The 27,517-nt window shown below is 40.8% G+C and overlaps 1 protein-coding gene across 3 annotated transcripts in view; it reads right to left on the reverse strand.

The window, feature by feature from the left end:
* The window catches only part of LOC104280632 (disheveled-associated activator of morphogenesis 2-like), a 115,393-nt gene that overhangs the window by 15,665 nt on the left and 72,211 nt on the right, over positions 1-27,517 (reverse strand). For 2 of the 3 annotated variants that reach the window (XM_009878340.1, XM_009878339.1), the window contains exons 14-20: positions 21,219-21,326; positions 14,573-14,679; positions 5,857-5,941; positions 4,164-4,270; positions 3,357-3,445; positions 2,427-2,595; positions 557-664 (exon numbers count right to left, since the gene is read on the reverse strand). In XM_009878340.1, coding sequence (XP_009876642.1) covers positions 557-664; positions 2,427-2,595; positions 3,357-3,445; positions 4,164-4,270; positions 5,857-5,941; positions 14,573-14,679; positions 21,219-21,326 — 773 coding nt within the window. Of the gene's footprint in view, positions 1-556; positions 665-2,426; positions 2,596-3,356; positions 3,446-4,163; positions 4,271-5,856; positions 5,942-14,572; positions 14,680-18,471; positions 18,505-21,218; positions 21,327-27,517 lie in introns of all 3 variants that reach the window. The other variant, XM_009878342.1, reaches the window with a different exon arrangement.

Raw genomic sequence — 27,517 nt, forward strand, 5'->3', positions numbered from 1 at the left:
ACAAAAAGAATCATGTCTGGGCGAATAATATACAAAGGTGTTTTTTAGCAGTGCTTTGAAAAGAAAAAAATGCTAGGATTTTGGGGGATGGCTTATGTATTCATTTTTCCACAAACACCTGTGACGCTTTCCACATTTCTGTGCAAGGCTGATTGGTGCAAATGGTCTTCCTGAAAAAGGCTTACTATAGCCTCTGTGCCTAATGGATTCTGTCTTAGAAACAAACCTTTAATTATCCAGCAAAAACAGCACTTGACTTAGATGAACAAACATAGAACATGGTGAGTGAATTACAAAGTCTAGTTGCAATATCTGATTTAGAAATAAAGCAGATATAGGCATATCTGCACAAAGCTGTCAATTTAGTTACCTACACATGTTTTTGGACCAAAATTTTCTGTTGACGTACATGTGAATAACAGCAAGGATGTCAGCAAAGGCATTTCAGCTGTAAGGCTAGCCAGAAGTTTATTAGACAGAAATGAAAAAAAAAAAAGATGATCATTAAGTTAACAAAAATCTCTAGGAACTCCAACTTTGCAAAAAAGCAACTTACTTGACTTTTGCTGCTTCTGGAAGATGCTGCAACTCAGACTGAATATCTAGGATATCTGGATAATTCTTTTCAAAGATCATAATTAAGTAGTGCAACAGTGTAATGTTCCTGAAAAACAGAGAAAGGAGACACGAGAAGGAAGATGTTGAGAAGAAAAAGGATGGTGGGAGGATTGTGACAAATCAGTGAAAAATATTTGGATAGGAAACGTGCTTGAATGAACAAACCAAACTGAATCAGCAGTTAGAAGCTCTGTTACCGAGAGAATAGAATCACAGACTGAAATGAATTAGGCCTTTATGAACCATCCTTCCTAAAACCTCAAGCAATACATTGTGCCTTGATTTATTCTGGAAGCATCATCATGCTTGTATCCATCTGTGTAGATGGTTTAATGGAAAAGAAAATTGTGTAACAGAGTATAATATTTGTCCCCAGATACTTCAAAGAATAAACAACTAATAGTACTAAAGTGACTTTAATTCATAAGGGAGAAGTGAATTGTTCTCAGAGGCAATGTGGAAAAATCCTAAGAGATAATTAATAAGAGGAAAAGTTCTCAAAGATTGAAGAAGCTGCAGAGAAAACTCTCACAGTAATGAAACAGCTACACTTACAAGTATGGTCAGGCTCACTCACTGTTACAAAAGCAAAGGCAGCTCAAGTAGAAGTAGGTGGAAATGAGATGTATGAGAGATGCAGGAGAAAGTTTAATAAAATTTGTAAAGTAAATGATGAATTTTGCATCAGTGAATTCTGTGTGTAGAGAAAACAGCCAGCCGTAACAGTTACTTGAAGTAGGTGTTACGTGGTTAACTGACAGGGAAGACATCAGATGGCCACTGCTTCACACAGACTAGAGTCTGGAATCTGGGAATGGGTGAGAGAACAGAATCTGCACAGGACATTTAATACATGGAAAACCAAGCCAAACTACATCAAGGCAAAAAAATATTCAACACTAGCTATGCAAGTGTTAGCCTTGGAATATGGAAAGGACATCGTGGCAGTCAAAACAGAACTCTGTTAGTTCAAATTCTATTAAGTATGGATGAATTTCCTATGGCTTCTTACTGCCATTATTCATTCTGTCACAGCCTGAAGTCATTTCACCACAACTATGATCCCAGCAAATCGCACAAGTCAAGGAAGGTGCAAGTTAGCGAAGAGCAGTATAGGAGATCTCCAAGGAAAACCTTAGTGGTGCATGGCTCAAAAGGGATATTCTCTCCCCAGTCACAGCTGGACTACCTTCCAGAACCAGTAGGGGTATGTGGAGCAAAACATAGGGTAAAGACCTGCAGTCCATGTCCATAAATAATAAACCCCATCTTCCCAACCCAGCTGTGTTTCTTAACTGCTCTAGATACAACCAGGCTCAGTCTCTCTGAGCTATGCCTTTTGGTTCCATTAGGTAGACAGTCAGTTTTTGACAGTCTTGCATCAGAAACATATGCCATGTTTCACAGGAGACATAAAACTGGGGTCAGAGTTTTTTGTGTTTTCTTTTTTTTTGCAAAACCAGGGCCAAAAAACTTTGGTTTAAAGGGCAAATTCCATAGAAATCCTCCTCCCCCAAAACTTGTTATTTGTGAAATACTACATTTTGTCATCTTTGCATAGTGTTGCATAAACACAATTCAACAACAGACGTGTATTATCCAAAGAAACAGCAGAATTTGAGTGCCGTGTTGAGTGCTGATCTTAACTGCTGCAGGATCTTTTCCAATGAAAAGCACTACTTAAGAGGCCAAATAAGAAAAGATTTTAAATAGTCTACAGAGCTAAAACCAAACAAAAAATACTTTAATTACTAAGATAAGAGATGCAGCAGCACAGTATCTAAATCGTTTATGGCCTTCTGGCCTACCTGTCTATGCTGGATTTGGTATCTGCAATTTTGTTCAGGCTGGAGACTTTGAAGCCATAAGCACTTCCCCTTTGGCCCTTGTTCATATAATTCCCAAAGGCCAGAACTACCTCCAGGAGTTGCCTCAGACGCTTGCTTCGGATGAGTTCTTTGGACGCCAGAAGAATGGCTTGAAAAGAGAAAAGAAATTAATGGTTATTGCACAGTGGCTCTTTGTAACATGCTTGGGCCCATAATTTGAAGTACCCTAAAATGCCCATCTGACTATTGCCCAGCAAACACTACAACATGGTCTGTTTGTGCACCCATATGCCCAGAACCAGGAGAACTGAAAGGAAGATGCACTACATCTAGCCTGTAAGGATGCCTCTCTGAATAAAGGAGCAAAACTGTTCTCCTGACCTCACACTCTAAAAACATAGCCAGTGAGAACAGGGGAGGAAGGCTTGAGCTCATATGAAAAAGTGCAGAGGAGAATACACTCACCTCCTCTCTGTGATAACCATGGATGTGGCACAGAAGCCATACATCCCCCTTCTTGCCAGTTACACATTCTCAGAATACCACCATCCTGAGGCATCTATTCTAACTGCCCCATGGAAAGGGAAAGGTGAGAGGACTTGAGGATGAGAAGGGAAGGTTGTCCTTCACAGAAAAGCCATGAAAACTTTTGGCAGCTCAGCTCAGCCTGGCAGCACACTGTCACATCTGTCAGGTCATATTTATAGTGGAGCAGTCACAAAACCAACTTATTAAGTCAATGGGTGTAAGAAGAGTGTTGAACGGAATGAGTTTCTTAGCACACAATATGCTTTGGACTTACTGGCTCTACAATCATAGCACTCATGTAACAGCACTACCTTTGAAGACAAGCCTCTCTTGATGTTCCCTGCCCCTCTGTCAGACTCTTAGCAAAAGATTTAACCATACCTTCCACTTTTGGTTTTGCTTCTGCCAGCCTCTCCGGAAATTTCTTCTTAAAGAATAATGCTTGCAGTCTCTGCTGATAGTGGTCAATCCTGCATGAAGGGTAGAGGAAAGCCAACACTGAACTGGCACCGTATTTTGAAGCCCAGGGCCAGTACGCTGCCTATGTAATCTAATGGTTGGGTGTTGAGTTCCACAAGGCCTGTGCATGGGACTACAGACAGAGTTCAAACATTTAATACTGCGTAAGTAAACTTGTTATCAAAATGGAGGACCACAAGGCATGTTTTGTTCACAAGTGAAAAGGAGCTGGAAAAATTGCCTTTACACTCAGAATATGAGTTACGGGAGATGCCAGCTGCATCGCAATTAGCAGCACAAGATGTTGATCCTGATGGTGGGTGTAGCAAAGTTGGAACAAGAAAGAAGGTCAGAGGATGAGGAGATGGGAGAGCTGAATAGAAAAAGGGATCTATATGAAATCCTGACCCCTGGCTACACTGCATCTAATAGCTGGACATGAATTCCTTTTTGTGTGAACAAGTTTAGGCAGAGGAGGCAGATTTCTGTTTGTCGTCAGGGAACTGGTCCTTAAATGACAGCACAGAGAGTGCTTATCATCAATAAAAAGTTTGTGTAATGAACGGAAACATTTGTAACATTTGTGGGCTTCTGGCAAATGAAGGGTATAATGTTGGCCCACAATCTCTAGCACATTCCCTCTCAGTGCCAGATGATCCATTTTCAATCAGAATTACAGCTGCTTGCAAGAAGCTCTCCATGCACTTTCCCATAATGTAGCAAACAGACCTGCTCATTTCAAAGAGGAAACGATCCGCCCGGGCCATGCGCTCAATTTCGTGTTTATGCTCCTCCAACAGGTCGGTATCACTCTTTTCAGGAACAAACTTCAGCAGCTAGAGTGACAGACACAAACCAAACACCAAGATGAGAGATCGAGGGAAAAGGAGAGAGGGAGAGAGAAACACAAACAAACTCTGATGGAGAGAGAGAGGACCCTCAGATTTCTCTGCTGCCATGGGGAAGAATTACATTGACTGAGCCATGTGACTGTAACTTCAAGAAAGCACAGCTGTGGCTACAAAACTGACCTTTTTGAAATCTTTGCTTGCTGTTCTGTCTTTATCCCTCACTGACCCCATGAGATTAATTTTTATTTCTATGGGGAATTTCCTATTTCTAAATCCTAAAGGCCAAGTGCTACTGCAGCTTACCCAAGTGGAAGTACAGAGAGGACTTTGATTCCCACAGTATTAATCGGAGTTTACACTGGTGCAAACAAGAGCAGGATGTGTCCCACTCAGTGTGAAGTACCCATCGTGCCTATCCCAAAGAACACACAAAGCCTCATCTATCTCTCTCTTGGGTCTCCCCTACTCTACTGAGACAATAAACAATAAGCAAGTGACTGGATAAGTGTCTGACACTGGCTGCTATTCACATGCTGACCTTAAAAGCCCATACTTTGACAGATTTTTGACATATCTGGTGGCAGTTGTGCCTTAGTATGGTTATAAATATTGCCATGCACACAGCCTCTGCGCATACCCACAAAACCATGATATATCAAGCACTCTGCTTTTTACTACTTCTTAATATTCTATCCTGCTCCCCAAAAACATGATATTTAAAGGTCTAGATCGTAAGGAGCTTGCAGTGGCTTCTAGAGCAGCCGTGAGCATTCACATAACATGACAAGAAGGCTATAAATTTCCAAAATGGAAAAGCTTTTCGTACATGATTAAATACTGTAACTGTACAAAAAAAGCAATTGCATTTGTCAAACAGTTCAGAATTAGAACATTTTGCACACTCCTAAGGAACATTATCATAAGCATCTTGGGACAAAGAATGATCTTTCACTCTCTATAAGTGGGGGAAATTGGGAAATGGTGGTTTAATTGTGGTTTTTTCCCCCCTCATGAACTACACAGTGAACCAGCTGCCGGGGAGAGAAGTCCCCGACTCCTTCCATTCTAGTTAGAATGCAATATCCCTTCTAGTCTTAGCTCTAACCATTGACCTACACGGACTGGTTGACAGCATTTCCCAATGGAAAAGCTGCAGGCAGAGAAGGGAGATTAAGAAAAGGAAAATTAAAGAAGCTAAGAAGGAGAATAACGACAAAAAATAATCAGCAGTATAAAAAAGATATGGGAAAAATTATGGGTAAGTTACAGGTGGGAAGAGAGGACATGAAAGGAAAACTCACACCAATGGTAATCGTGTGTATTTTACATCAAGAAGAGAAAACTGTTATGAAATCAACTTGATACAGAGTTACACAAGAACGGTATATGTTAAAACAATGGGGGAAAATACGTTTCCCATGCTGCCATGTGCAGCTCTACTGACGTAATAGAGCCATGTTCAGATCTGCAGACAAAGCAGCACAGCCAGTACACACATCCACTTACTTTAGGTGAAAAAAAGCCAGTGAAGGTCTTAAGAATAAGATATATCTGACTGTAAAGTTTCTCACCTGTTCAAGCATATCTTTTGCTAGGTCTTCTTGTTCATCCATCTTCAAGATTGCTTGTCTGATTTCTTCATTAGACAGCTTCAGCCTTTCAACAGTATCAATATTGTACCATTACTACAAAGCTTAAGTGACAATTCCGAAAGTAGGAAGCCTGAAAAGCTGCACTAAAAAGGCATAAAAGATCCATGGGAAGCTCTACTATAAAGCTGCTAGGGTATTCAGTAAGTTGAACAATCAGGTCCAAAGGCAGGGGTTTTAGAGATCATATATTTTCATCCTCTTCAGCTAACAAAAAATTAGATGGTAATTAAAAACAATCAGGTTGTTATAGATGAAAAGTGATTCCAATTTCCTCCATATCAGACACCTCTCTCACCAAATTCTTCTGCTATAGTAAGCCCCCAAATCCATGTGACTTTTAAATGACTCTGAGCCCACATAGCACTCCAGCTTGTGAATATTAAAGCATCTCCCAGAGTAACAAGTAATAGGACTGATCTTTCTCTTACAGATCTGAGTACTGGGCTTCTCATAGGCAGACTGGTTGCGCTAGGTAAATTCACTCTGTTGCCAGTCACAGCTGTAGAAGGAACTGACAACATCTACGTATCCATGTATCCTATCCAATATGAAAGAAGCTCTAAACACAAGAGCTTATTAATGTTGCCTGAGGTATTAAAATTACACTCTCCTTCCTACCTACTGCTGTCCAGCTGTGTGCAATGAGTAGGGGTCATCGGTTACAACAAAGCAGAGAATCAACAAAAAAACCTTTTAAAGCACCCACTTGAAATCCAGAGCAGACCAGGAGGAGTCAAAATCTGTGGTTATTGAGGGGTTGATCAACAGGTTACATGAAAGGAACTTGGTGGCTCTCAGTGGAGATGCCAACAAAGAAACACAAAAGTGACAAATTCTACTCCAACATCCTCAGACCATGATCCCCTCATCAGTCATTTCAGAAAAGTAGGGAAGGACCAAATGAACCATAAAGGAGAGGCTGTACACAAGAAAATCTCAATGTTGGGGCCAAACCAGGAAAATATGAAAAGAAATATTTGAGGAGTGAAGTCTGCAGTCTGTGTGGATCTTCTGCAATCAATATAATTAATTAATAGCAACAAGAGAAAACACAAATATAAATGGGAGACAGGCTGATGCATGAAGCAGAATGTTTTTGTCTTTCGTGCTGAGAAATTCCATGTTGAAATTTCAAATTGCTGTTACGATTTGGATAGAATCATATTTTTGGAACTAGGTAAAACCAAAAGAAAGAGTTTTACTTTTACAGACAGGAAATATTACTAAATCTAAGAACTTAAAGCATTTTAATATTGCCCAATATAACCAACAGCTGGAAACTAAAATATGAATCAGCAGACATTCAAAAGCTTTTAAATATTACACTTCCGAACTAATTGCTCTCTGTTCCTAGCTGGTCATCATGTCTACTTTTGACGAGGAAGGCAAACTGATTGCAGCTAAGTGAGATAAAACTACCGAACTTCCAGAAAAGTTAAGGATTTTGGCCACGCTTGGATGAGATATAGAGATTAGAAGTTTTACAATGAAAAGGCTGGAAACTTTTTACTCTAGGTTATCAGTTTGACTTGGGATTAAAACAACAAACCTCAGTACATGGGGTTCTGCATAAAGCTCTACAGTCTCAGTCAGAAAACTGAAGGGTTTCTTTCGGCTTTAACAATCATGAATTGTGAAGTCCATGGTTGTGTGACCCTGAATGATCAAGCCCTGTGACCAGATGAAGGCTTCGGCGCATATTGGTGAGTGTGGGCCTGGCTCCTAGCAAACACATGTACACATGCCCAGACAATTTGGTGCCTACAGTTTTTAAAGCGCGGTATTTTGTTGGTTACTTTTCCTTTAGAAAACACACAAATTAGCTGTAACACAGGCCACACAGTCTGTTAGAGGGGATGCAATAAGCCAACCTATGAATACCAGGGTGGTATATTTTTTTGTTGCTATTTTCACTGAGAATAAAAAGAATAAGAGTGAGTTTCATGTTTTTTCCATGCAAATAACTCAAGCAATTACTACACTGACCACTCCATTACACAGTGCAAGTACCTCTGTGTGTGTTTGGGGATGCAGTAAATAGGACCGAACAGACAGGTTTGAGGAATGCCATTACAACTGAAGGTGTAGCATATATTGCTTGATCTTGCTGTTCTGTCCATGAGCCTGAGGACTTCAGACTCCAAGCTTTTCTGTTTGCTGCCATTCATCAGCATTAAACACATCTGCAAATGTCTTCTGTTCAAAAATAATTGAGAGCCCCAAGGACAGACAGTTATGCAAACGCTTTGATTTCTTGGATGATTCTGTGCCCTACCATCAGCAGAAAAACATCTGGCTTGAACAGTTTATCCCACAGTAGAGAGAAGGAGAAAGCTTGCCAGCCCCCTGCTGAGAAGCAGTTTAATTTAGTCACTTACAGGCCTGTAACAGGGTCACGGTGCCTGCAGGTGCACATCCTAGATTATTACCAATCCAATTACAAGTACAGAAGGATTTACAGCAAAACAATCTTTCTCTTCCAAAGTGGGCTTGTTCCTCTTCTGAGCTAGGATGTAGTTCAAGAGCTGTAAGCACCAACAGCCCAAACCAGACATCTTCCCACTTAAAAACTGGCTGAATAACTGGCCAAAGAATTGTTAATCAAATGATTCTTCTTGTATTTTCAAAACTCATACCCAGCCATGCAGTAGATCTTAAAGATGGCCACCAGTAATGTGAAACAGATGTGCTGCTTTTAAACAGAAACAGGTGAACTGATTAAAGAGGAACCTAAAGCAGACGCATAAAATCTTTCCATTTAGAACTAAATAGAGGTATCCCTCAGAGCTTGAAACTCAGATGGGACACACAGCAAATTAAAGTGGAATTATGGCTCAAAAATTTACACTACAGACATTATATTTCAGTATCTGTTGGAAAGTCTGCCATGACTTTCTTACAAGCTGTGCACATCCAGGCACTTTTCTGCAGCTGCTGGAGACAACTCAATTCAGAACAGCATATGATTCAACCTGTATTCTCTCTGCCACACACTTCCCAAAATCAGGGTTCCTGGCACCAGAACTCGGGAAATGGATGTGTCCAGACTAAAACACGGTGCCCCTTTCCTCAGCTGCAGTACATTCATTCATAGCACTGGTATTGACTGGTTTTGTTCAATAGCAGCCTGACGCTGGTCAGATGAGGAAGGAAAATAAGCTTTACCGAGAATACTCCCTCCTTCTTCCCTCACCTATACATCTGGTGGCAGCATATGGAACTCCAACTGCTTGAGTCATCTTCAAGCAATGTTAAAGCTCAACAAGTACCAAATAACCTCTGATATGGTACTTAGCCTGCCTCCCTCTATCCCCTCTGGCTTCATAAATAATCTCTATTGACTCTGCAGAGTAATTCATCACTAATCTCCCCAGGACACCTCGACTGATTTAACACCAGCTTCACTTGCAGACATCAAGAGGTTTATTGTTCCATCCTCTTGGAGAAAGCCGACAGCCTGACTCTGAACAAGCCTGGGAGACATGTTGCAGTTTCACATCAACTTCCCTTACAGACATCCAGTACTCTCTCATTTTTCCTCCTTAAATATACCCATTGATTTAATTCACAGTAACCTCCCCCCTTCATTCCTCCCTCCCATGGATGGAAGCAGAATACTTGTCACTCATTAACCATCTCTCCCCCTCAGAGGAAAAAGTGAGTTACTTCACGGACTTATTCCTTGGATCTTGCTTAGCTTTTGAGAAGGAAGCATGGTTGCCTACTACCAGAGAATCTGGAGTTTCACTGCATTAAACTCCCTGTATGAGGATTTAACAAGGATCACAATTCTACTCTTCCTTTTACTTTGGAGGAGGGGACTGATTATCATGTGTCAAGGCCATTTTCTACTTCAAACTGAATTGAACCACATTGCTTCCAAAAGATGCCAACAGTGGTAGCTGTAACAGTGAGAGGCAATAACTGATCCTTAGCTTCATCCTAAAGATTCTTAGCTTCTACTGTCTGCAGAATTCTCAATCTCCACAACTCATTTCACAACTAGTCAATTCACTTCCAAACTCTGACAGCGACATAAGCCTTCTCATCTGCCAAGCTGCAGGCTGTTAAATATCTACGTTTTGGGAATACTTATTGTCACTACCCCATAAAAGCAGGGAGACACCTCCTTGCTCCCAGAAGCAGCAATCAGGAGTCAGGCGTATCTAAGTGCACATTGACTCAGAAGACAGAAAGACGCAGCCATTCTTTCCACAACCTCTTATCTCACTTGCCAACTCATCTTGTCAGTGAAGAAGATAGTGCCCTACCCTTGTGGGGACAACAGTTGAGACATTTTGCGAAGTACATCTTACACCATTATATCAATATGTTGGGAAAAATACACCAGTGCCTTTTCAGCACTTCACTGTGAAAGTATTCTGCCAAACACATAAAGAAAGAGTCTTTTCTTTTCTTTCATTCCTTCAGCAAAAGCTCATGAGTGATCAAGCTACTCTGCATCCAAATACTCTCAATGTCCTACCAAGAAAGATCAGAGGATGTCCGTCTTTCTAAGCCAAGTCGAACAAAGCAAGGCCAAACTTGGGAATTCCCAAATTACAGTGACATATTGATGAGGCAGTGGTTCATCTTCTATCACAATCCTACCTACAGGTTCTTAGTTGTGGTCCAAGACAGGACGGCACCAACTGACATGTTCAGTTTAACCTTGGGGTTTATCATACTTGGAATAGCAGGTAAAGCCATTGTGTACATTAACAGAAAATCTCTCCAGGAACTCAGGAGGCGCTGTTTATTGCCTAGTGCTTTTCAGCACAGCACACTAAGGAAAATGAGCCAGTGAGTCCAATGAGCTGTTCCCGTATCAGGATATGAACTGTGCCCAAAAACACCATACTGCTTGGAATCTACCTTGAAATAAGGGTGAATACAGCAGAAAGGCACACAGGTACTAGGGGCAGGGCACAGGCAGTACATGGAAACTGACATTGGCTGATAGCTTATTCTCTTAGTGTTTGAACTCAAAGGATTTAGAGGCACTCAGGAAGCACACTTATGTGAGAGAAATACTTAGTCTTTCTAGTATGCTGGTTGGAAATGCTGCACAGGTCCCTTTTGTTCTCCCTTACTGATAGATGTTTGAATCGATAATCATGAAAGTCACAAAGATTTGGTAAAGCTGCTTGTCAGTATCTATCTACCATCATACTCACACTTAAAACTATTTTTTGTGTAGTCAGATTTGCCTTCTGCTGCTACTGGTTTTATAACATTTTGCTAGCACTCCTACTGTCTGCAGCCTCTTGAGGGGGTTACTGTTGACTAGCTGGGCCACAGGAATAACAAACCCATCTCAGAAGAACACAGACACGATGGATTTGCTGAAATTCATGCAAAACAACTTGCACAAAAAAGTTCCAGAAGTCTATGTTCAACCTTATTCTGAGCAACGTGTCTCATAGAACTGGACTTCTCCAGAGCATGTCACAGAGCAATACACTAAAGCAGTATGTGTCTTAGGCATTTTCTGCAAGGACCATTTAACATTCTGCAATAACATTTAAAGATATGGTACAACAAGAACACTAGAGCAGTGAGAAGACTACCCGTTACTCCAGTAAAGGAGGCAGGGAGAAACCATACTGGTGAAGGGAGTCAGAGAAATTTCCAGCTGCTAGGTAAAAGCAGGGAAACAAAGGGATCTGGGATGACTCTTCGAGACCACACAAGTCCGACAGTAAATCAGGACAGTAGGAAATTCATGAGGGATAGCAGATTTCCAGTGTGTCAGAAATAACTGTATGTTGGAAACACCATTAAGATAGCCAGATTTGAAGCTGGTGGACACCTGGACTCACCACAGACAGATGGTTCTATGTTCTGGTTGAATTATGGCCAATTGGAAATACTGTGAAATAAACTTATCTTGTGCTTATTAAAACCTGTACAGTTGGTCTATGGGACAAAGCTTTGTTTTGGATCCATCAGATGCCATTAAACAAAGATAATTACATTCTTCTACTGCAGGAAAACAGAAAGATATTCCTATCAAGTAGTTGAAACAGAGCTTTTTTATGACAATATTGATGAGAATGGGGAGGAAGGCTTACAAATCTGTTAACTGTCAGCGGAAATCAACTAGCAATTCAATTTTCATCAGGCTACCATGCTCCAGTGTCTCTGTGAAAGAAAGCAAGAGACACCTATTCCTCACTCCAGCTAGGTTTTGGCTTGTTGGGCCATTTGAAATATGAGCTCTGCCTGACCCCTTCTAACACAGTGTTAGTAAAACAAAAACATTTGAGTAGTGGAGGGAAAGAAAACCCAACCCATGCAGCTATTTTACTTTAAAGGACACGACAGTTTAGTGTAAACAAAGGGGGAATAAACTACAGGGATATATGCACAGTAAGAGTCAATTGGAAACAGCTGTTGGCAGATACTGTGGCAACCTGAAAGCTGGGGCTGCAGCTCAGGGTTGCACAAACTCTCTTTGTTTGTCACCAGTTTTAAACCCCTTTTCACTGCATGGGTGTGCACACCCACAAGCACGCATGTGCAAGGTGTGCTGCAGGAGCACCAAGGGCATGTCAGCAGCCAGGGATGAGCTGGGAATGTCTCTCCTTCATGGTTTAACCTAGAGGAGAATAAAGTGGGTAATGGAAAAACCTGCAAAGGGGCCATAAAACCTTTTCAGTTACTGTCTGCAGCCAATCCTCCCAATTGCTGTCTTCAATAATAGAACCATATAAGCACAAAGAGTGGAAAAAGGCATGAATGTAGAGGTGCTATTTTAGTTCTCAAAGACTTTTTTCCTTTTCTAGTTGTATTTAAAAGGGAAGTTTCGGGAGGAATAGCAATTCTGGGCCAAGCTGTAAGATATTTCTGATATCGTAGGTGTACACTGCCAGTTACAAACATTGAATGATCTAAGCCAGTGATAACCCTGGTGACTGATGTTTCCCACAGAGCAGCACAGTGAAGTTAACAGGGCATAGAACAAACTGGCAGGCTCCCTAAGGACAGCAACCTCAGTCTCCAAATCTCCATCATTCATGTTAGGCCTGCTAACAAGAACAACAGTATATTTCCAAGTGGAGAAGTTGGCAATCACAGAAAGAAACTTTTCACCTCTGGTTTGAGTCCAAGAGTGCAGCTTGAGGTGGACTGGATTCATGGCACACCTGGAACGATCACACACTGCATACCCTGAAGTGGAAGGTTCATGCTCCAATGCCACTTTTCTGGAAGCAGGGAAGGGAAGACAAACCACACAGACTGTCCTTTCTCTCTTAGTGTGTAGAGAGGATTCCTTTAAAGTAAGAATGGGCCAGACTAGCATAGCAGAAGAGGTGAACAGTGAAAAACATGTACTACTGCTGTCCACATTGCCTTTGATTTGGAGAAAGACTTTTTTTAAAAAGTAAGTATCTAGTGTCATACCAAGTCATGGACCACCTTCCTGGATGCTGCCCAGCCACCTGCACGTTGTGTTACCACTTCTAGGAAATGTTCCTGCTTACATGGGTTAATCTGAACCCCAGACACAACTCAGCTGGTCTGTCAAATGGCATGAAAATCCTGTCGCCTCTTTGCCTCCCCATTCCTCTGCCCTAGCCTGCAGTCAGCTGCCAACACCAGCAAAGACAGGAGTTGGCAACTGCTGCAGAGAGAGAAATGTAAGCCTTCCCTCATCGCTGTTTTGGATGGTGGGGGTCCTGCTGACATGCAGGCTAATGCCACATAAGTAGCATAATGAGAGCGTCCGTGGGTTTCACTAAGCAATGGAAAGAACTCACTCCAGTCCTGGTGGTCTGGCTGCTACTTTACTTTTAACTGTTAGCTTGCTAGAGCAGACAGGCAATCACTTCCATATGAACCTACATTTTCTAAGGATCAATGAACTAGTTTTATTGCTCAGTACTGCACTAGATTTCACAGGTTCTGTCTGCAGACCTGCTGCTTCTCCTCAGGTAGGAAAGGCAACTTTTTCAGGTGGATCAGTGTCTGCACAAATTTGCTAATTAGTGACAGACATACCAGTACTCATGTTGGTAGAAAGATATGTAAAGCACATGGACAGCCCTAAGGTCACAGCATTTGAAGGCATTACTCATTGTGGGAGCATGCAAAGACAATTCCTTGCTTCCAAAACCTAATTTACAAATACAAGACCTAATTCTTGAATATGTTTCTTACATTTATCACTCTCCTCACCAAGAGTTAAAAATGACAAAGATGAAGATCACTCTTAGTTCTGCTGTATTCCAGGAAGGTGCTCAGAGCAACATTCAGAAAGAAACATACAGAAGAGAGACAAATGACATACACAGACCATGAGGGACACATCACTTAAGTAAAATACAAGCACTTCCAAAGAGCTGCTTTCTTCTAGCTGTGAGTATTTACAGTTTCTGTGATAAGTCTTCAGTTACCTCCTGGTGTCTATCTGTTTAATTCACAAAATGTGTGTGCATGTTTATTAAGTGAGGTAACACTTCAGAGAGGCATGTGCATTTATGATACTGCAAGAGAGGTTTCTCTGAAGTTCTGCAAGTATTAGACAGGAGGTCGTGTTGGGAAAAGAAGCATGTCCATTCCCTCTCACCATCCTCTCTCACCTCTGCATTGACCATGGCATACCTTGTGAGCTAAGGCTTAGCACACTTACTTGGAAAGGAGAATAACACAATTCTGGGCCCTCCGGCCATCAATCACAGAGAGTTCTTTCACCTTTCGTGTGGAGAGGTAAAGGTCTTCTGTTGAACCCATCTCTTTCTGCATATAATTCAAAAGGGAGGGAAAACAATCAGTATTATGTTTCTCACTCAAGACTGGTAGACTTAGCTAAGTGTAGTGAACAATACCTATCCCAACCTGGGAATATCCACCCACATGGTGAGAAAAGAAGACCAGCGCAGAAAACATGTAGATAGATCCTATATTATTAGACAAACAAAAGTCATTCATTACCATCCATGAGATTATCTTTGATTCCAAATACCAGACCTGATTCTGACCTATTGGATTCACTCTATCAACAGTAATTATGTTAATGTGCAAAACCGGTATGACAGGAAAAGTGGTAAAAGATGGTAAAGTGCACTTGGTGTCACAGTATATCCTTCAGCAGATGCCTCCTGCAGGGGTTACACAGCATTCTTGAAAGGCTGCAGCACAATCAAGAAAAATCCTTCCGTCATTTCTTAAGGCTGCCACTGAACCAGTACAACCCATTTTATGAGAGATGCAAACAGTAGGGCAGGACAGCATTTCTCTTACTAAGTATCTTACTAAATGGTCGACATCTACATTTGAACTAGTCTCTCTTTTTAAAATTAATTAATACCTTTAATTATACCACTCTTTTTCAAAGTTCTCTGTATATCCTCATAGAATTACAGAATGGTTTGGGTTGAAAACCACCTTAAAGATCATCTTGCTCCAACCACCCTGTCATGAGCAGAGACACCTTCCACTAGACCAGGCTCCTCAAAGCCCCATCCAGCCCGGCCCTGAACACTTCGAAGGAGGTGACATCCACAACTTACCTGGGCAACCTGTTCCAGTGTCTCAGCACTCCCACAGAAAACAATTTCTTCCTAATATCTAATCTAAATCTACTCTCTTTCAGTTTGAAATGATTACCCCTCAAACTATCACTATACTTCCTGATAAATAATCCCCCCCTATCTTTCCTGTAGGCTCCCTTTAAGGCCACTACAAGGTCTCTCCAGAGCCTTTTCCAGGATGAACAGCTCCAAATCTCTCAGCCTGTCCTCACAGGAGAGGACCCCCATTGCCAAACACATCACCTGGAAAAAACCTGGAAAATCCCCAGCCAAAATGTTTGTCACAGTATATATAGAGAAACTATTTGCAAACCCAGTTTGACCATTCAGAAGTCTCTGTCTCCTTGTCCTGCCTAGACACCAGAGTCACAAGATTTGTTTCACTTCTAGAGACTGGTTTTCTGTAGCTACTTTGAGTATCTTTTAACAGCATTCCTTAAAGGGAAGTAGAGGTAATGATAAAAAGTGTTAAGAGCTCTGTAGTTACCAACAGAAGAGAGGGAACTGGGAACAGGAGGGTTTTTATTTTCCCAGCTAACTGCCGCTGAGATTTCTTCAAAAATGCCTTTCCATAATATCCATATTGTCATGCCTTGAGATTTTGAGATTTAATGGTACAATCTAGCTTTGAATGTACCCACTAAAGGAGCAACCTAATTTCTTTCTTAGGACATAACAGCAAGCATGCTGAGTCAGATCAAAAGGTCCATCTACCCCAGTATTCAGTCTCCGAGAGTGATCAGCAGAAAGGTGTAAGAGCACACAGTGGTGCTTCTCAGAATTCCTTCCCAGGACTCAAGGTTCTGCAGCTCAAGGCTTATTTGTATCAGCATGACTAATCAAGTCTGAGACATTTTGGCATTCAAGTATTTGAGAGTTATATTGAAAATATGCTGCAGTGAGCCATCACCAATACTAGGTGACATTTATAAGCAGGTACAATGTACTAGTTGAAAACATGAACACAATAGTTCTGCTGGATGTGCCAAAAGTGTCTACCTTGACAGAAAAGAAATTGCAAAGTTAGTTTTAGAAATACATCAAACAGTGTTTCTTAAAAAAAAAAAAGAAAGAATTGGGCAAGTTTCTTATTTCTGAGAGAATAGCTAACACTACCAAAAAGCGAGGCATCTCCAGTATAATCTGGCATGTAGGGAGTATCCTCAGTCTGTGGGGAAGAAGATAGGGGAACAGGGAGATAGGCAGCTGTTGAAGCTAAGAAAGGTACTTGTTGGTCTGTGCTCTTGATTTAAAAGCTGCACTGTAGCTCACTAGATAATGTCTGAAGATGAGGACACCTGGTTAGTGTTAACCAGCACCCATCCCAGGGGAAAAGAATCAAATTGTTTCAAGGCTTGGCTGTGTATGTGGAGCCCGGGTTTAGATGCTTTCCCCTAAAGCCATGCATCAGACACTGGTGTAATAGTCTCCATGCCATTTCCAATTCCCCAGCCCACAAGGTTCAACACAGATGGTTAAGTTGAACCATTCAGACATGGCCCACTTCTCGGTCATAAGGTGTGGGCTAATATCAAAAAATACATCCTCTTCAACTCATATCGAGGAGAGAGATATTTATAGATACTTGGAGTTGTGTGTAAGCAAAAGCAGATGAAGCCTCAGGTTTTACTGAAGCCAGATTGCAAGTTTAGCTGAAGGAAAACAGATTGCATAGGGACTATCTGCATATTCTTAGACAGAGAAAAAGAGGAGCAAGGGGGCAGTACTGACTAACTTTTGTGAGGCAGGCCAAGCACACAGGAAGAATATTTGATGCTGTTGACAATGTGACAATCAAGATCCCTAACTTTTATCTCATCATTCTTTACTAGCTTTCCATCTGGCATAATGTTATGCTATGAGCTTCGAAGAGTCTTCTAGAATTCTCTTCGAAGAGTCTTCTAGATTGCAGATTTTAATTGCAAATTCAAAAATCAACTAAAATGTCAGTGCTAGAATGACAAGACATGTAGAATATGTTCATTGTATTGCTGCTCAGTTTCAAATACAGTTTGATTTTGGTGAGCTGCAGAACCTGTGGTCTGGTACAACGGTAGCACCCCAGGTTCTAGTAATTATTAATACTTTAGGGAACTATTTCTACCATATTGACTTGTTTCATCATGTGTGCTGCCATGATAAAAGAAAATAAATGGCCCAGAGCCATGTATCTGGCTCCCGCAGTGGCAGAGGTCCTGACTAGACTTTCCAAATACAATTTACTGAGCACACATGGTGACAATTACTTTCTTCTGAAGCCACAAGAGACACTTGTGATGGCATCTAAACAACCCTTTTCTGAGAGCATTGCTCTTCCCAAAAAGGTTGCCAAGAATTTTGCTTAAGGTGATAAATAAACTGAGGTAGACAGTTTGAAGACATGTGGGCAGTCTGATATCTCTACTTCACCTAAACCCCATTTCAGTCTTTTGCTGAACTTTCTGAAAGTTTCAGCAGTCCAAAATGAAGTAGACTTTCTCCAGACTAATCCTGTTCCTCAGTTGGCACAAATCCTTCTGCACAACCAAAGTGCCTTCTGGTTCTACAGAAAGAAAGATGTTTTTTTATCACAAAGTCTGTGGCTAGTGAATACATCTGGAGACTTCAGTACTGTCCAAAGCAGATGGACCATAGATGGGAACAGTGCGAGTGAAGGCTCCCTGAAAGCCCCTTTTGTTCCCCACTACAGAGAGTATTACTTTGGTTAAGGAAGAGGTTCACATTCTACTTTGTCCCTGTTTTTTTCCTTAGGATCATCAAAAAGGAGACTACAGACACCAGCAGAAACCACAGTGAGGTTATAGCTAAGTGAAAGAACAGGAACTACTTCCTATCACAGCGCTAACTAAGGGAATTTTTTGTACCACCTACCCCCACCCGCAAAGCAGAGCTGCAAGGGCACATGAAAGAGGAGCATGGGATGAGTCATGACTCCATAACTGGACAGTGCACGACTTCACCTTCCCATACACTGCAAAAGGCAGACAATGATACTCACCTGCTTACAGGAGGAGGGGTTAGTTAGCAGGTCCTATACAGGCAGCAGCCGCAAATAACGAAGAAGAAAACATGCCAAAAATTAGTCACAGAGAAAGATATCAAGTTTAACAAGGCAGCTGAATTTAGACATACACTGTTTTCTAAGAGAATAAAATGCTTAGCAAGTAATAGGGGCCCAGATGGTTCAAAGGTATTTCAGCATTTCTTTGCATATTTTAAATCAGCAGATGTTGGAGAAGTAAGAGTTCTACCTTTTTTTTCTGAAAGGAATAAATTCAGTCTCCAAAGAATAGATCTCTTAGATCTTGAAATATTAACTAGGATAATGCTTAAATACCTTTAAAAATCTAGTCTGGAGCCTTATTGAAAGCACTGCCGAGGTTAATAGCTGAGGGTCCGTTCTCCTCTCCTGATGCACAGGCACAGTTTGCCATTTTTAGCAACAACTTGTTTCAATGGCACGTTATACCCTTTAACAACTTATAGCCAAGTATTTTGAAAGCACTCTAATAACCAAAGAACTCTTACTGTACTACTGGGTGACAGACACCAACTCTTTCACAACATATTCCATACTCCAGGAAAGCACTAGATATACTGGTCAATATTACACAGTAAGATTGCAACAAGGTCAAAAGAAAAATGTGAAAATTCTTAGTCCGGTATTTTGTATATTGGACAATTCTGCTTTTCCTCATAATTATGGAAAACAATATACTGGGTTTGAGAGAGGAGAAGAGATCCTTTCCCATTAAAAAAATAACAAGAAAGAAAAGCTTTTTAATGTAAATGAGACTGGAAAAAATATGATAATGTTAATAACAGCAGATGAAGAAATGTCTTTATCTTTATTCATTCAACATTTCAGACACAAAAGAGCAGGGCTTTGTGTCAACGTTTTTCTTCACAGCCATTTGTATTAAGTGTAAAACTCACAAACCCAGGGTAAACACATCCATGGACAGAATGGAGTATTTCAAAATAAAAAAGAGGATAAAAGACTCCTGTAAAAGTTCTTGTAAGATTTTGATTCAAAAGTAAATTTGGTTGCCAAGTCTTTTTAAAAAAAAAAAAAAGAAAAATAAAATTGATGATTGGAATCCAGTTCACACTGGAGTGAGTATGGATAAGAAAGAAAGTACCATGTAAAGTAATAGTGATGGAATATTCCAGGGGAAAAAACCAACCAAACAAAAATCCTCAATGGAAGCTTGAAGGGCAGCAATACACCTAACTGCAGAAAAAATATAAGTAGCTTACATAAGTGATGCTCTAGTGTTTGCAGCCAATGTCATAAAATGGGAGGCCACTTTGATACGATGGCTCCATTCCAGTGGGCAGGGCTAACAAGCAGCTTAGTTTACGGTTGAACAGACCAGGCTACTTTTCAGTGACTGGTAACACAGCCCACAGCCACAAATATCATGATTCTAAGTGAGACACGGCACACCAGGACAACTTTGACTTTGGATTTTGGGGTGCAAGGGAAGCAAGGCCTTGCAAAGTCATTTCTACTGAGAAAATTTGCCATGTTTATACCCGGAAGAGTGAATGGCACCTTGATGCTGCAGTGGATACTCAGGTGCACTGATGACAGTCTGGCTACTTGCAAGACAACTGAGAGCTCACCACCAGAGCTAAGCTGTTGGCATGGGGTCTAAATCCAATCTTGTAACAGCACTGAAGTTTCTTGCGCCCTTTCTCCCCTCTTTGAACTAAGTTCTTGTTTCAGGGAATTAGATTCATAGAAAGAGAGAAGAACCCACTGAACCAGCAACAGCTATTTGCAGGAGCAGAATGAGAAATGAAATCTCATCATGCTTATCTATGTGGCTGTGAGCTAGTAAATCAGAAGAGTCATTCGTTATGTTTATTGGATTAGATAGAAAACTGAGAGAGAAGGGAACGAATGGAAAGTCCAAAGACAAGGGGTTCCTTGTTAATTTTAAAGTACTGAATAAGACAATGAAGTAGTTATAATCACTGTAAAGCTTAAACATAAGGGCTTCTTATGGCAATCGTAAGACTTTTCCTAAAACCTCAGAGAAATGACCCAATTCTGCAGAGTACAAAAGTTCAAATTTCTCCAAACATACTCTAAAAGTGAAGGAAAGCTGAGGGAGTTCAGGGAGTGCAAGTACAATCCCTCTCCTGCTAAATCTCATTCAGTGGAGGCAGATACATTGAAGATGACTTGCTTTCTAAGAAAAAGAGGAGAGGAAAAAGACATTCTAATAAATGGCTGCTTTCAAAATAAGCTGTTTGTGTTGTAATCTGTAATTCAGACAGTTTCTGTCACCTAGCCAGTTGGGTCAGTTGGCTGTTTAAGCAAAAATAGATGAAGCAAAAGACAGCTAATTCAGTCACCTTGGCCAGTACTCATGCAACTACAGACTCTCTCTCTGGGTGAATGAGAAAAATAGGAAAATGGATTATGAAGCATGAATTGGTAAAGAGCAGGACCTTCTGGAAGCCAGTGGCTGCTGAGATCAAATACAGCATTACCTACTGGGAGCTGTTGTCTCTGAGAGCTACCTATTAGTATGAAGAACAGTAATAACAGAAGGTTATACTCTATCCTGTTTGACCTGCCCACATCTTTTGGTCTTGTGATTTTTTGAACAGTAGCAGAGCAGCAAATGATGCAGCCTGACTGCAGGTGGACAAGGGCCCAGATCACGGTCATGTGTTCTTTCCTCCTCCAGAAACCCAAGGAAGACAAGATGTGAAAGAGCTCACCCCTACCTGGTGCCTCTGATATGCGGAGAACATCTTTTCAAAGTCTTCCAGATCCAGCACTTTGAATGCCTTTAAATCATCAATCTCATTCCAGATTGTGCCATGGATCCTCTCCTAAAAGAAAAGGTTATATTTTAATGAGATAGAGGAAGTTTTTAGCTAAGAACATACAATTCCATTTGGACAGATCATTCTCTCCTGCTCACTGGCCATATATCTATGTACTACTGCTGTCATTTTACAGGGCACATTTTGTTTCAAGAGCCAAAGAAGAAAAAACAACAGTCATGTGGTTTTTAGTTAGGGGATTTTTTTTAAACATACTGAGTATTTTGTATTTTTCATCACAGCAAGCCTCTGATGAAAGGGCACATTCCAGCACTAGCAGACCACAACTCAAGCAATATCCATGATTCCACAGTACGTTTCCTTTCAAGAGTGTCCATCTGTCTAAAGTAATGGTTGAGGTCAAGCTGAAAGAAGTGTTACCAACATGAGGAAAAAGCTTAGGAAGGGCACTGATGCATGACAAACCCCAGACACATCTTCCCTCCTACAAATTTTGCCAGGTTCTGTCATAAAGCCCAAAGGGTGTGTGGTTTCCATTCTGCCTGCCTGTGAAAATAGTTTGAGTTTTTACTTTGTTTTATTTTACTTTTAAGGCTTTGAGCCTTTGAAGTCTAACTGTTTTCTATTACATGATGTTCCCTGTCTACATGCATTTTTTGTTGATACAAACTGTACTGAGATCTCTGAAAGAGCATCATCCACACTAACTGGAAGGCTCACAACCCATGTGATACATTATTCTGAATGCCAGGGAATCCTAGCTGTCTAGCAGATGATTAGCATGGACAGAGATGGGCACAGACTCCTCGTCCAACTTTGCTGTCCACCAGCCCTGGACCAAATAAGCTCTTGTAGCACATGAATTAGCATATCAACAGTCATTTTAAACTAGGACAGAGTTGTGTGGGACAAGTGTTGGGCAATTACCCATTCAGAAAAGGAAAACTTGCTCTTCATACCTGACAACAGTGTCTTTCTGTTCATTTAGTTACTGAAGTGTACATTTACTGTACTTTATTAACCTGGAAAAATAAGGAAGGTGTTGATAAAAAAGAAAAAGAAAATGGACAGAAGGGATTACAGAAAGACCTCAGCAAATCCCCAGAGGATGAAAAGCCAGCAGAACGCTGATGCAGAGGAAGCCAGGAACAACAAGCAAGAGCAATGAAACCCTAACACAGGCTCCAGCTCTGAAGTACCTGACTTGCACCTACACAGCAAAGTGTGTTAACACTTCATTATCAGAACTAATTAGGAACAGGCTCTACTTCCCATTCACAGTCATCAAAGGAATGAGGGAAATGTGCTAAGCCACAAGGCTTAAGGAGCAAGGGAAAATTCTGATGGGAGGATGAAATGAGGGGGAAATAAAAATGTGAAGTGTTCTGGAGGAAATTCCTGGCAGTGCAGACACTGTGGACTAAAACCAACACCCTCCCTCCAGAGGCAGCCTGTGAGTGCCCGAGGGCAAGGAGGGGTGTCTGCAGCACCATTTACAGTGAGAGCATCTACAAGGTGGCAGCAGCACCCATCCCTGCACAGGCTCACCAGTATCACTCTATCATGCCTTGCAATCAGCGTAGCTCTTCTTTCCATGGTAGGAAAATCAAGACTCCTGTGACTGTAACATGACAGGCGAGTTTGGGAGGCTCATCTCAGCCAAAGGAATAGAAAACAAAGTCACTTTTCATTTTATCCTAACCCTGGACTCTACTGCCAATCTTATCCAGAAGCATCCAGGCAAAGCGTTCATTCTCGTTCAGTTTCCAGGTTGGCTTTATAAATGTTGAATTATATATCACGAGAGATGTATTTGAAAAGCAAAGCAATTCTTTAAGTTCCTCCCTGTTTCAGGTTGTCCCATCAAATACTGAAATAGAAGAATATTTCTTGACAGGAGGACATGACTCCAGGAGCAATCCTCAGAGTCAACACTGGAATAGAGGATGCCAAAAAGCTATATGCTGTGTTTGGCAGAAGGCTGGATGTGACTCGAGACAGCTACTCATGAGAGTATTGCCCATCTCCCTCTCTGGCTACAAAACTCTCATGGGAGTGGTTTCCCCACAAATGACAGAATGGGCTTGTCCAAATGAATTTCAGAGGTGTCAGAACAGGCAGTTCTGAGACTCACAAAAGGATTGCAAAGAGTAGTTCTGGTCCATACTTTCCCAGAACAACAACCCAAAGAAGCGAAAATGATTCTCCTTTCAATGCATATTCACTTTAAGACCCAGGCTGAATCTGGTACTGTACAGGATGATTTATATGCTACTTGTAGCAGCAAGACAAATTCCAAAGCAGGACCCATTGCAATGGTGTGCACAAACAGAACTCTAAATGAAGCAATCAACCCGATTTTAGTGCTTAAAAACCAAAAAGGCTAAACCAGTCAAAGAAAAAATGGGCAGGGAGAAGTATGAGCAACTTCTGTTACAAAATACACTTGCAATGGGACTGTCCCTTCTATTTCTACCCTAAGATCTGCCCTTTAAAGCTTTCATGTTGCTGCCAGATAATTTCCTACACGGAGCTCTTGCTACTCAGTTATGAATTAACTGGCTGATAGTTCCTTGTCATCAGCCAGAGAGACTGAGCATTTTAAGAGAAACAGACTTGCATAATGTGGTTGCTATGATATACGATTCCCTTGGCACTATAAAAAATATTTATGGCTCCTAAATAACAATTTAAAAATAAAGTAAATTCTTTATTTTTTCTTGCCTTTCTTCTCTCCTAGAATAGGAAAAAAAAAGAAAATATTTTAAAAAAGAGGCAGATCACTTCATCTGTAGCATGCTTTTCTCCCCGTATTTATTTATTCATTTATTCATTTATTCATTTATTCATTTATTCATTTATTCATTTATTCATTCTGCAAGCCTTCTAAGATCTGTGGTTCCTCTGCTTTGCAAAGTCTAGGCTCCCTTCGAGAAGAAAGTCCTAAGAACTACACTTCCCAGTAGTACATACTAGGTAAGGAAACATCTTATTCTCAGAACAAATATTGACAAGGCACATGCTCCATCAAGCTGGGGTTTTTGATACATTACATTTACCAATTTGCTCCCTGTAGCTGCTGTGGTTATGTCATTTCACCTTTGTAATGAAGCTTGATTTGCTGAGAGACCTACCATGATTAGAGAATGACAGTGTTTCATGGAGCTATAAGTCATATCAAGCTGTCCTTTACTACATCTAACAGATTTTATTTACCCTAAAAGGTAAACAGTGATGCTCTGCAAACCACCAAAGTCCATCATGCCTCAGGAACCTCACAGCATGAGTGAAAAATTACAGTACTCTGGGAAAGCCTTTCATTTGCCATGAAGGTCCATAGAAACTATGACTGTCCTGTGAATACGGGAGCAGGTAATCCTGCTTATTAGTAGGTAAACATATGTAAATCAAAAAGTGAGGCAACTTAAAATTTTAACTCATAATTCCATTGTGAATCTGAAAAAGGGATATGAACAGAGTGTATTTCTCAGTTTTCTTTCTTGATATCAGATACTTTCCCCAGTGTAAGAAAAATCCACTTTGAGGAAAAAATTGTATTTCTGGCATGTTTGTTAATTGAGACGGCTGTTTTATCTCACTGTAGGACTAGGCACCATGAAGACTATTAGGAGTAGCTCCACACTGAGATTTTGTAGAAATCTTTCCACTAATTTTGAATCTCTGGCATCAGTCCTGCATCATTGTTTGCCATCATCCTCAGGCTGCTTTTAGGAAGAAAGTTCCAGAAATTAGAATCATCAATACCATAGAGAAACTCTTTTGTCTAAAATAGTGTCAAAATGAACATTTTCTATTTTTGTGATTTTTTTCTTCTGGTGCTTGGTGGTGTTTTGTGTTTGTTTGGTTTTTTACTAATGCTATGTGGTGTGCAGAACAAATATCTTTTTTATGAGATAATTTCACGCAGGTCTATTTAGGGCTGGCTAAAGAAAAGCCTCTTTCAGATTGTTACTAGCCTTACTCTTAATAGGAAGCTGCTTCTCCAGCCATGAAGTAACAAACAGCACAGTTGAAGGTTGACTTCATTTACTCCGATAACTTCAAAACTATACATTTATATTTATTAAAGAGGTAATTATATTAATCCATACCTCCAGTGTGCTTGAAGGCAGTCCATCATTTGGACTAACCATAAATGTCTGGTCCCTGTTTGACCTTGGGTGTTGTGTAAAATTCAGAGTAAGAGAGCAAACTCCATTTGCTGTCCAGAAACAAAGAAAGGAATCTTTCCAGGATATTGCAGTGGTTACATTGCAATATCTTTTTTTTAAAAAAAAACACACAGAGATCCTTGGCACCACAACTACTGTAGTGCTGTATGAATGGAATTCACAGATGATGCTACATGTGCTGTATGAATGGAGCTGTGGTGTGGAAGGGCTTCATCAGAACTCAGCACATCCACGCATCTGAATGGCTTTGCCACTGATCATCAGCTCACATCAAAGCAAGTACAAAAGCTTTAATGCTCAAGGGAAATTAGAGAGGTTGTTGGAGTTTCCTTGTTAGAAGCACAAACACTTTCCAGTTAAACCATTTCTTTTGTGGTGCCCACGGGAACTGTGGACAATCTGTTATTGTCAGATGTTAAGAGTTTGAATATACTTGATCATTCTCCTAACACCTAACAGCTCGGTCCTTTCCTTCCAAAGACAATATCAGCATTAGGAAAAAGATGTCGTATGAATTGCCCTGGAGAAGAGCCTTGATTCCATTACTGAGAAAGCATATTGCAGACAAAGAGCTCTGAACCAACCCTCTCCACACTCCTCTTGGCCTGTGCTGGCTTTCTCTCACTCCCTTGGGGCAGGCAGGATGGACAGAAAGGGGTTCATTCCCAGGTTGGACTATATGACCTTTAAAGGTCCTTTCCAGCTCAACACATTCTATGATTCTACAATCATCTTCATACTTACTTAAGAAATTTTAGGAGAGACCCTGTATAACCTCTTTGAGAAAGATGTTCTAAAGAGTATGCAGAGAGACGTAAGAACTAAGTAACATATTTGACGTGGCTGCAGCCCTAAGTTTGTGTACAGCTTGTGTTACATGGTGCAGACATGTCTATGATCTTTCCTAACTAGACCAGTCTTTTAATAAAGAAAACAATATACACGGTGTCGGATGTATTTGTTCTCAAAATCTTTTTATGGGGAAAACTCATATTTATGTGAACTGGAAGTTAAACACTAGTGTGAACCACAATAATACTAGGTGCGCTTCCAGGCCTTAGTTTCCCATGCTAAAAAACTTAAGATCCACTACTCCCAGCAAGGGTGCTTGTTATGAGTCTTCATTCATTCAAGTGTGGCTACTTTGACAGTTCAGGAAGACACCACAGAAGTTCCACAGTTGTAACAAAAGGCAAGAGGAGGACACCTGAACTACCCATGACTTTGCATTCAGAGGATTCATATCCAGAAAGAGTCTGGTACTGACACAAAGAATCTAGGATAACTGATGAAGATAGCCAAAACGTATCACCTTCTCCAGTAGTCAGTGAATTTAAATAATTCCATAAATAAATCACAACCCAAGTAAGAAGGCAAACCACCTGTGTCTGCACCACAACCTCTGCACAAACACTGGAAAACACCCCAAAATGAAGCCCCTGCACTCTCGTGGCCCTTGTTCCAACTATTCTGTCTTCCTCAAAATAGTATCTTTAACCCACCTCACCACCCAGGTCTTCAATTTTATTAGCACAGCTGCCTTTGCTCCTAACCAGAGGGCAGGATAAGCCTACAGTTACTGTACACTAAACAGAAACACCTGTGAATCTCTCTTTTTCATATACATTCATATATATACATACATTAGTTATTATTTCTTCTACAGAGCACTAAGTTCCATGTTCTGTGAAGGAAAATAAATCCCTGTCCTTACATTCTCTCCCACACCCCCCACGTGGCCTTGACAGACAAGCACAGACGGTGCAGCAAATATTTCACTTCACTTTATTTTAAAGAAAAGGAGAGAGGGGGAGAGAGAATTCTTGTGGCATTCCAGAGGTCCCTGGACACTCATTCCAAATGCCAGAGTTGGGCCTTGGGTGAGTTTCAGTCTAAAAGAGAACCTGGGTTTCTAGGCAGCCATCCAAACCCAACACAGACGCTTTTTTTCTTTCTAAATCAGTTTAAAAAAAAAAAAAAAGACCTAACGAGAAAGGTGGGGGGGTGGTGTGAAAAATAGAGAGAAAGCAAAGAAAGAGGTGA

This window comes from Apaloderma vittatum, unplaced genomic scaffold (assembly GCF_000703405.1).
Source record: "Apaloderma vittatum isolate BGI_N311 unplaced genomic scaffold, ASM70340v1 scaffold3381, whole genome shotgun sequence".
Lineage (NCBI taxonomy): Eukaryota > Metazoa > Chordata > Aves > Trogoniformes > Trogonidae > Apaloderma > Apaloderma vittatum.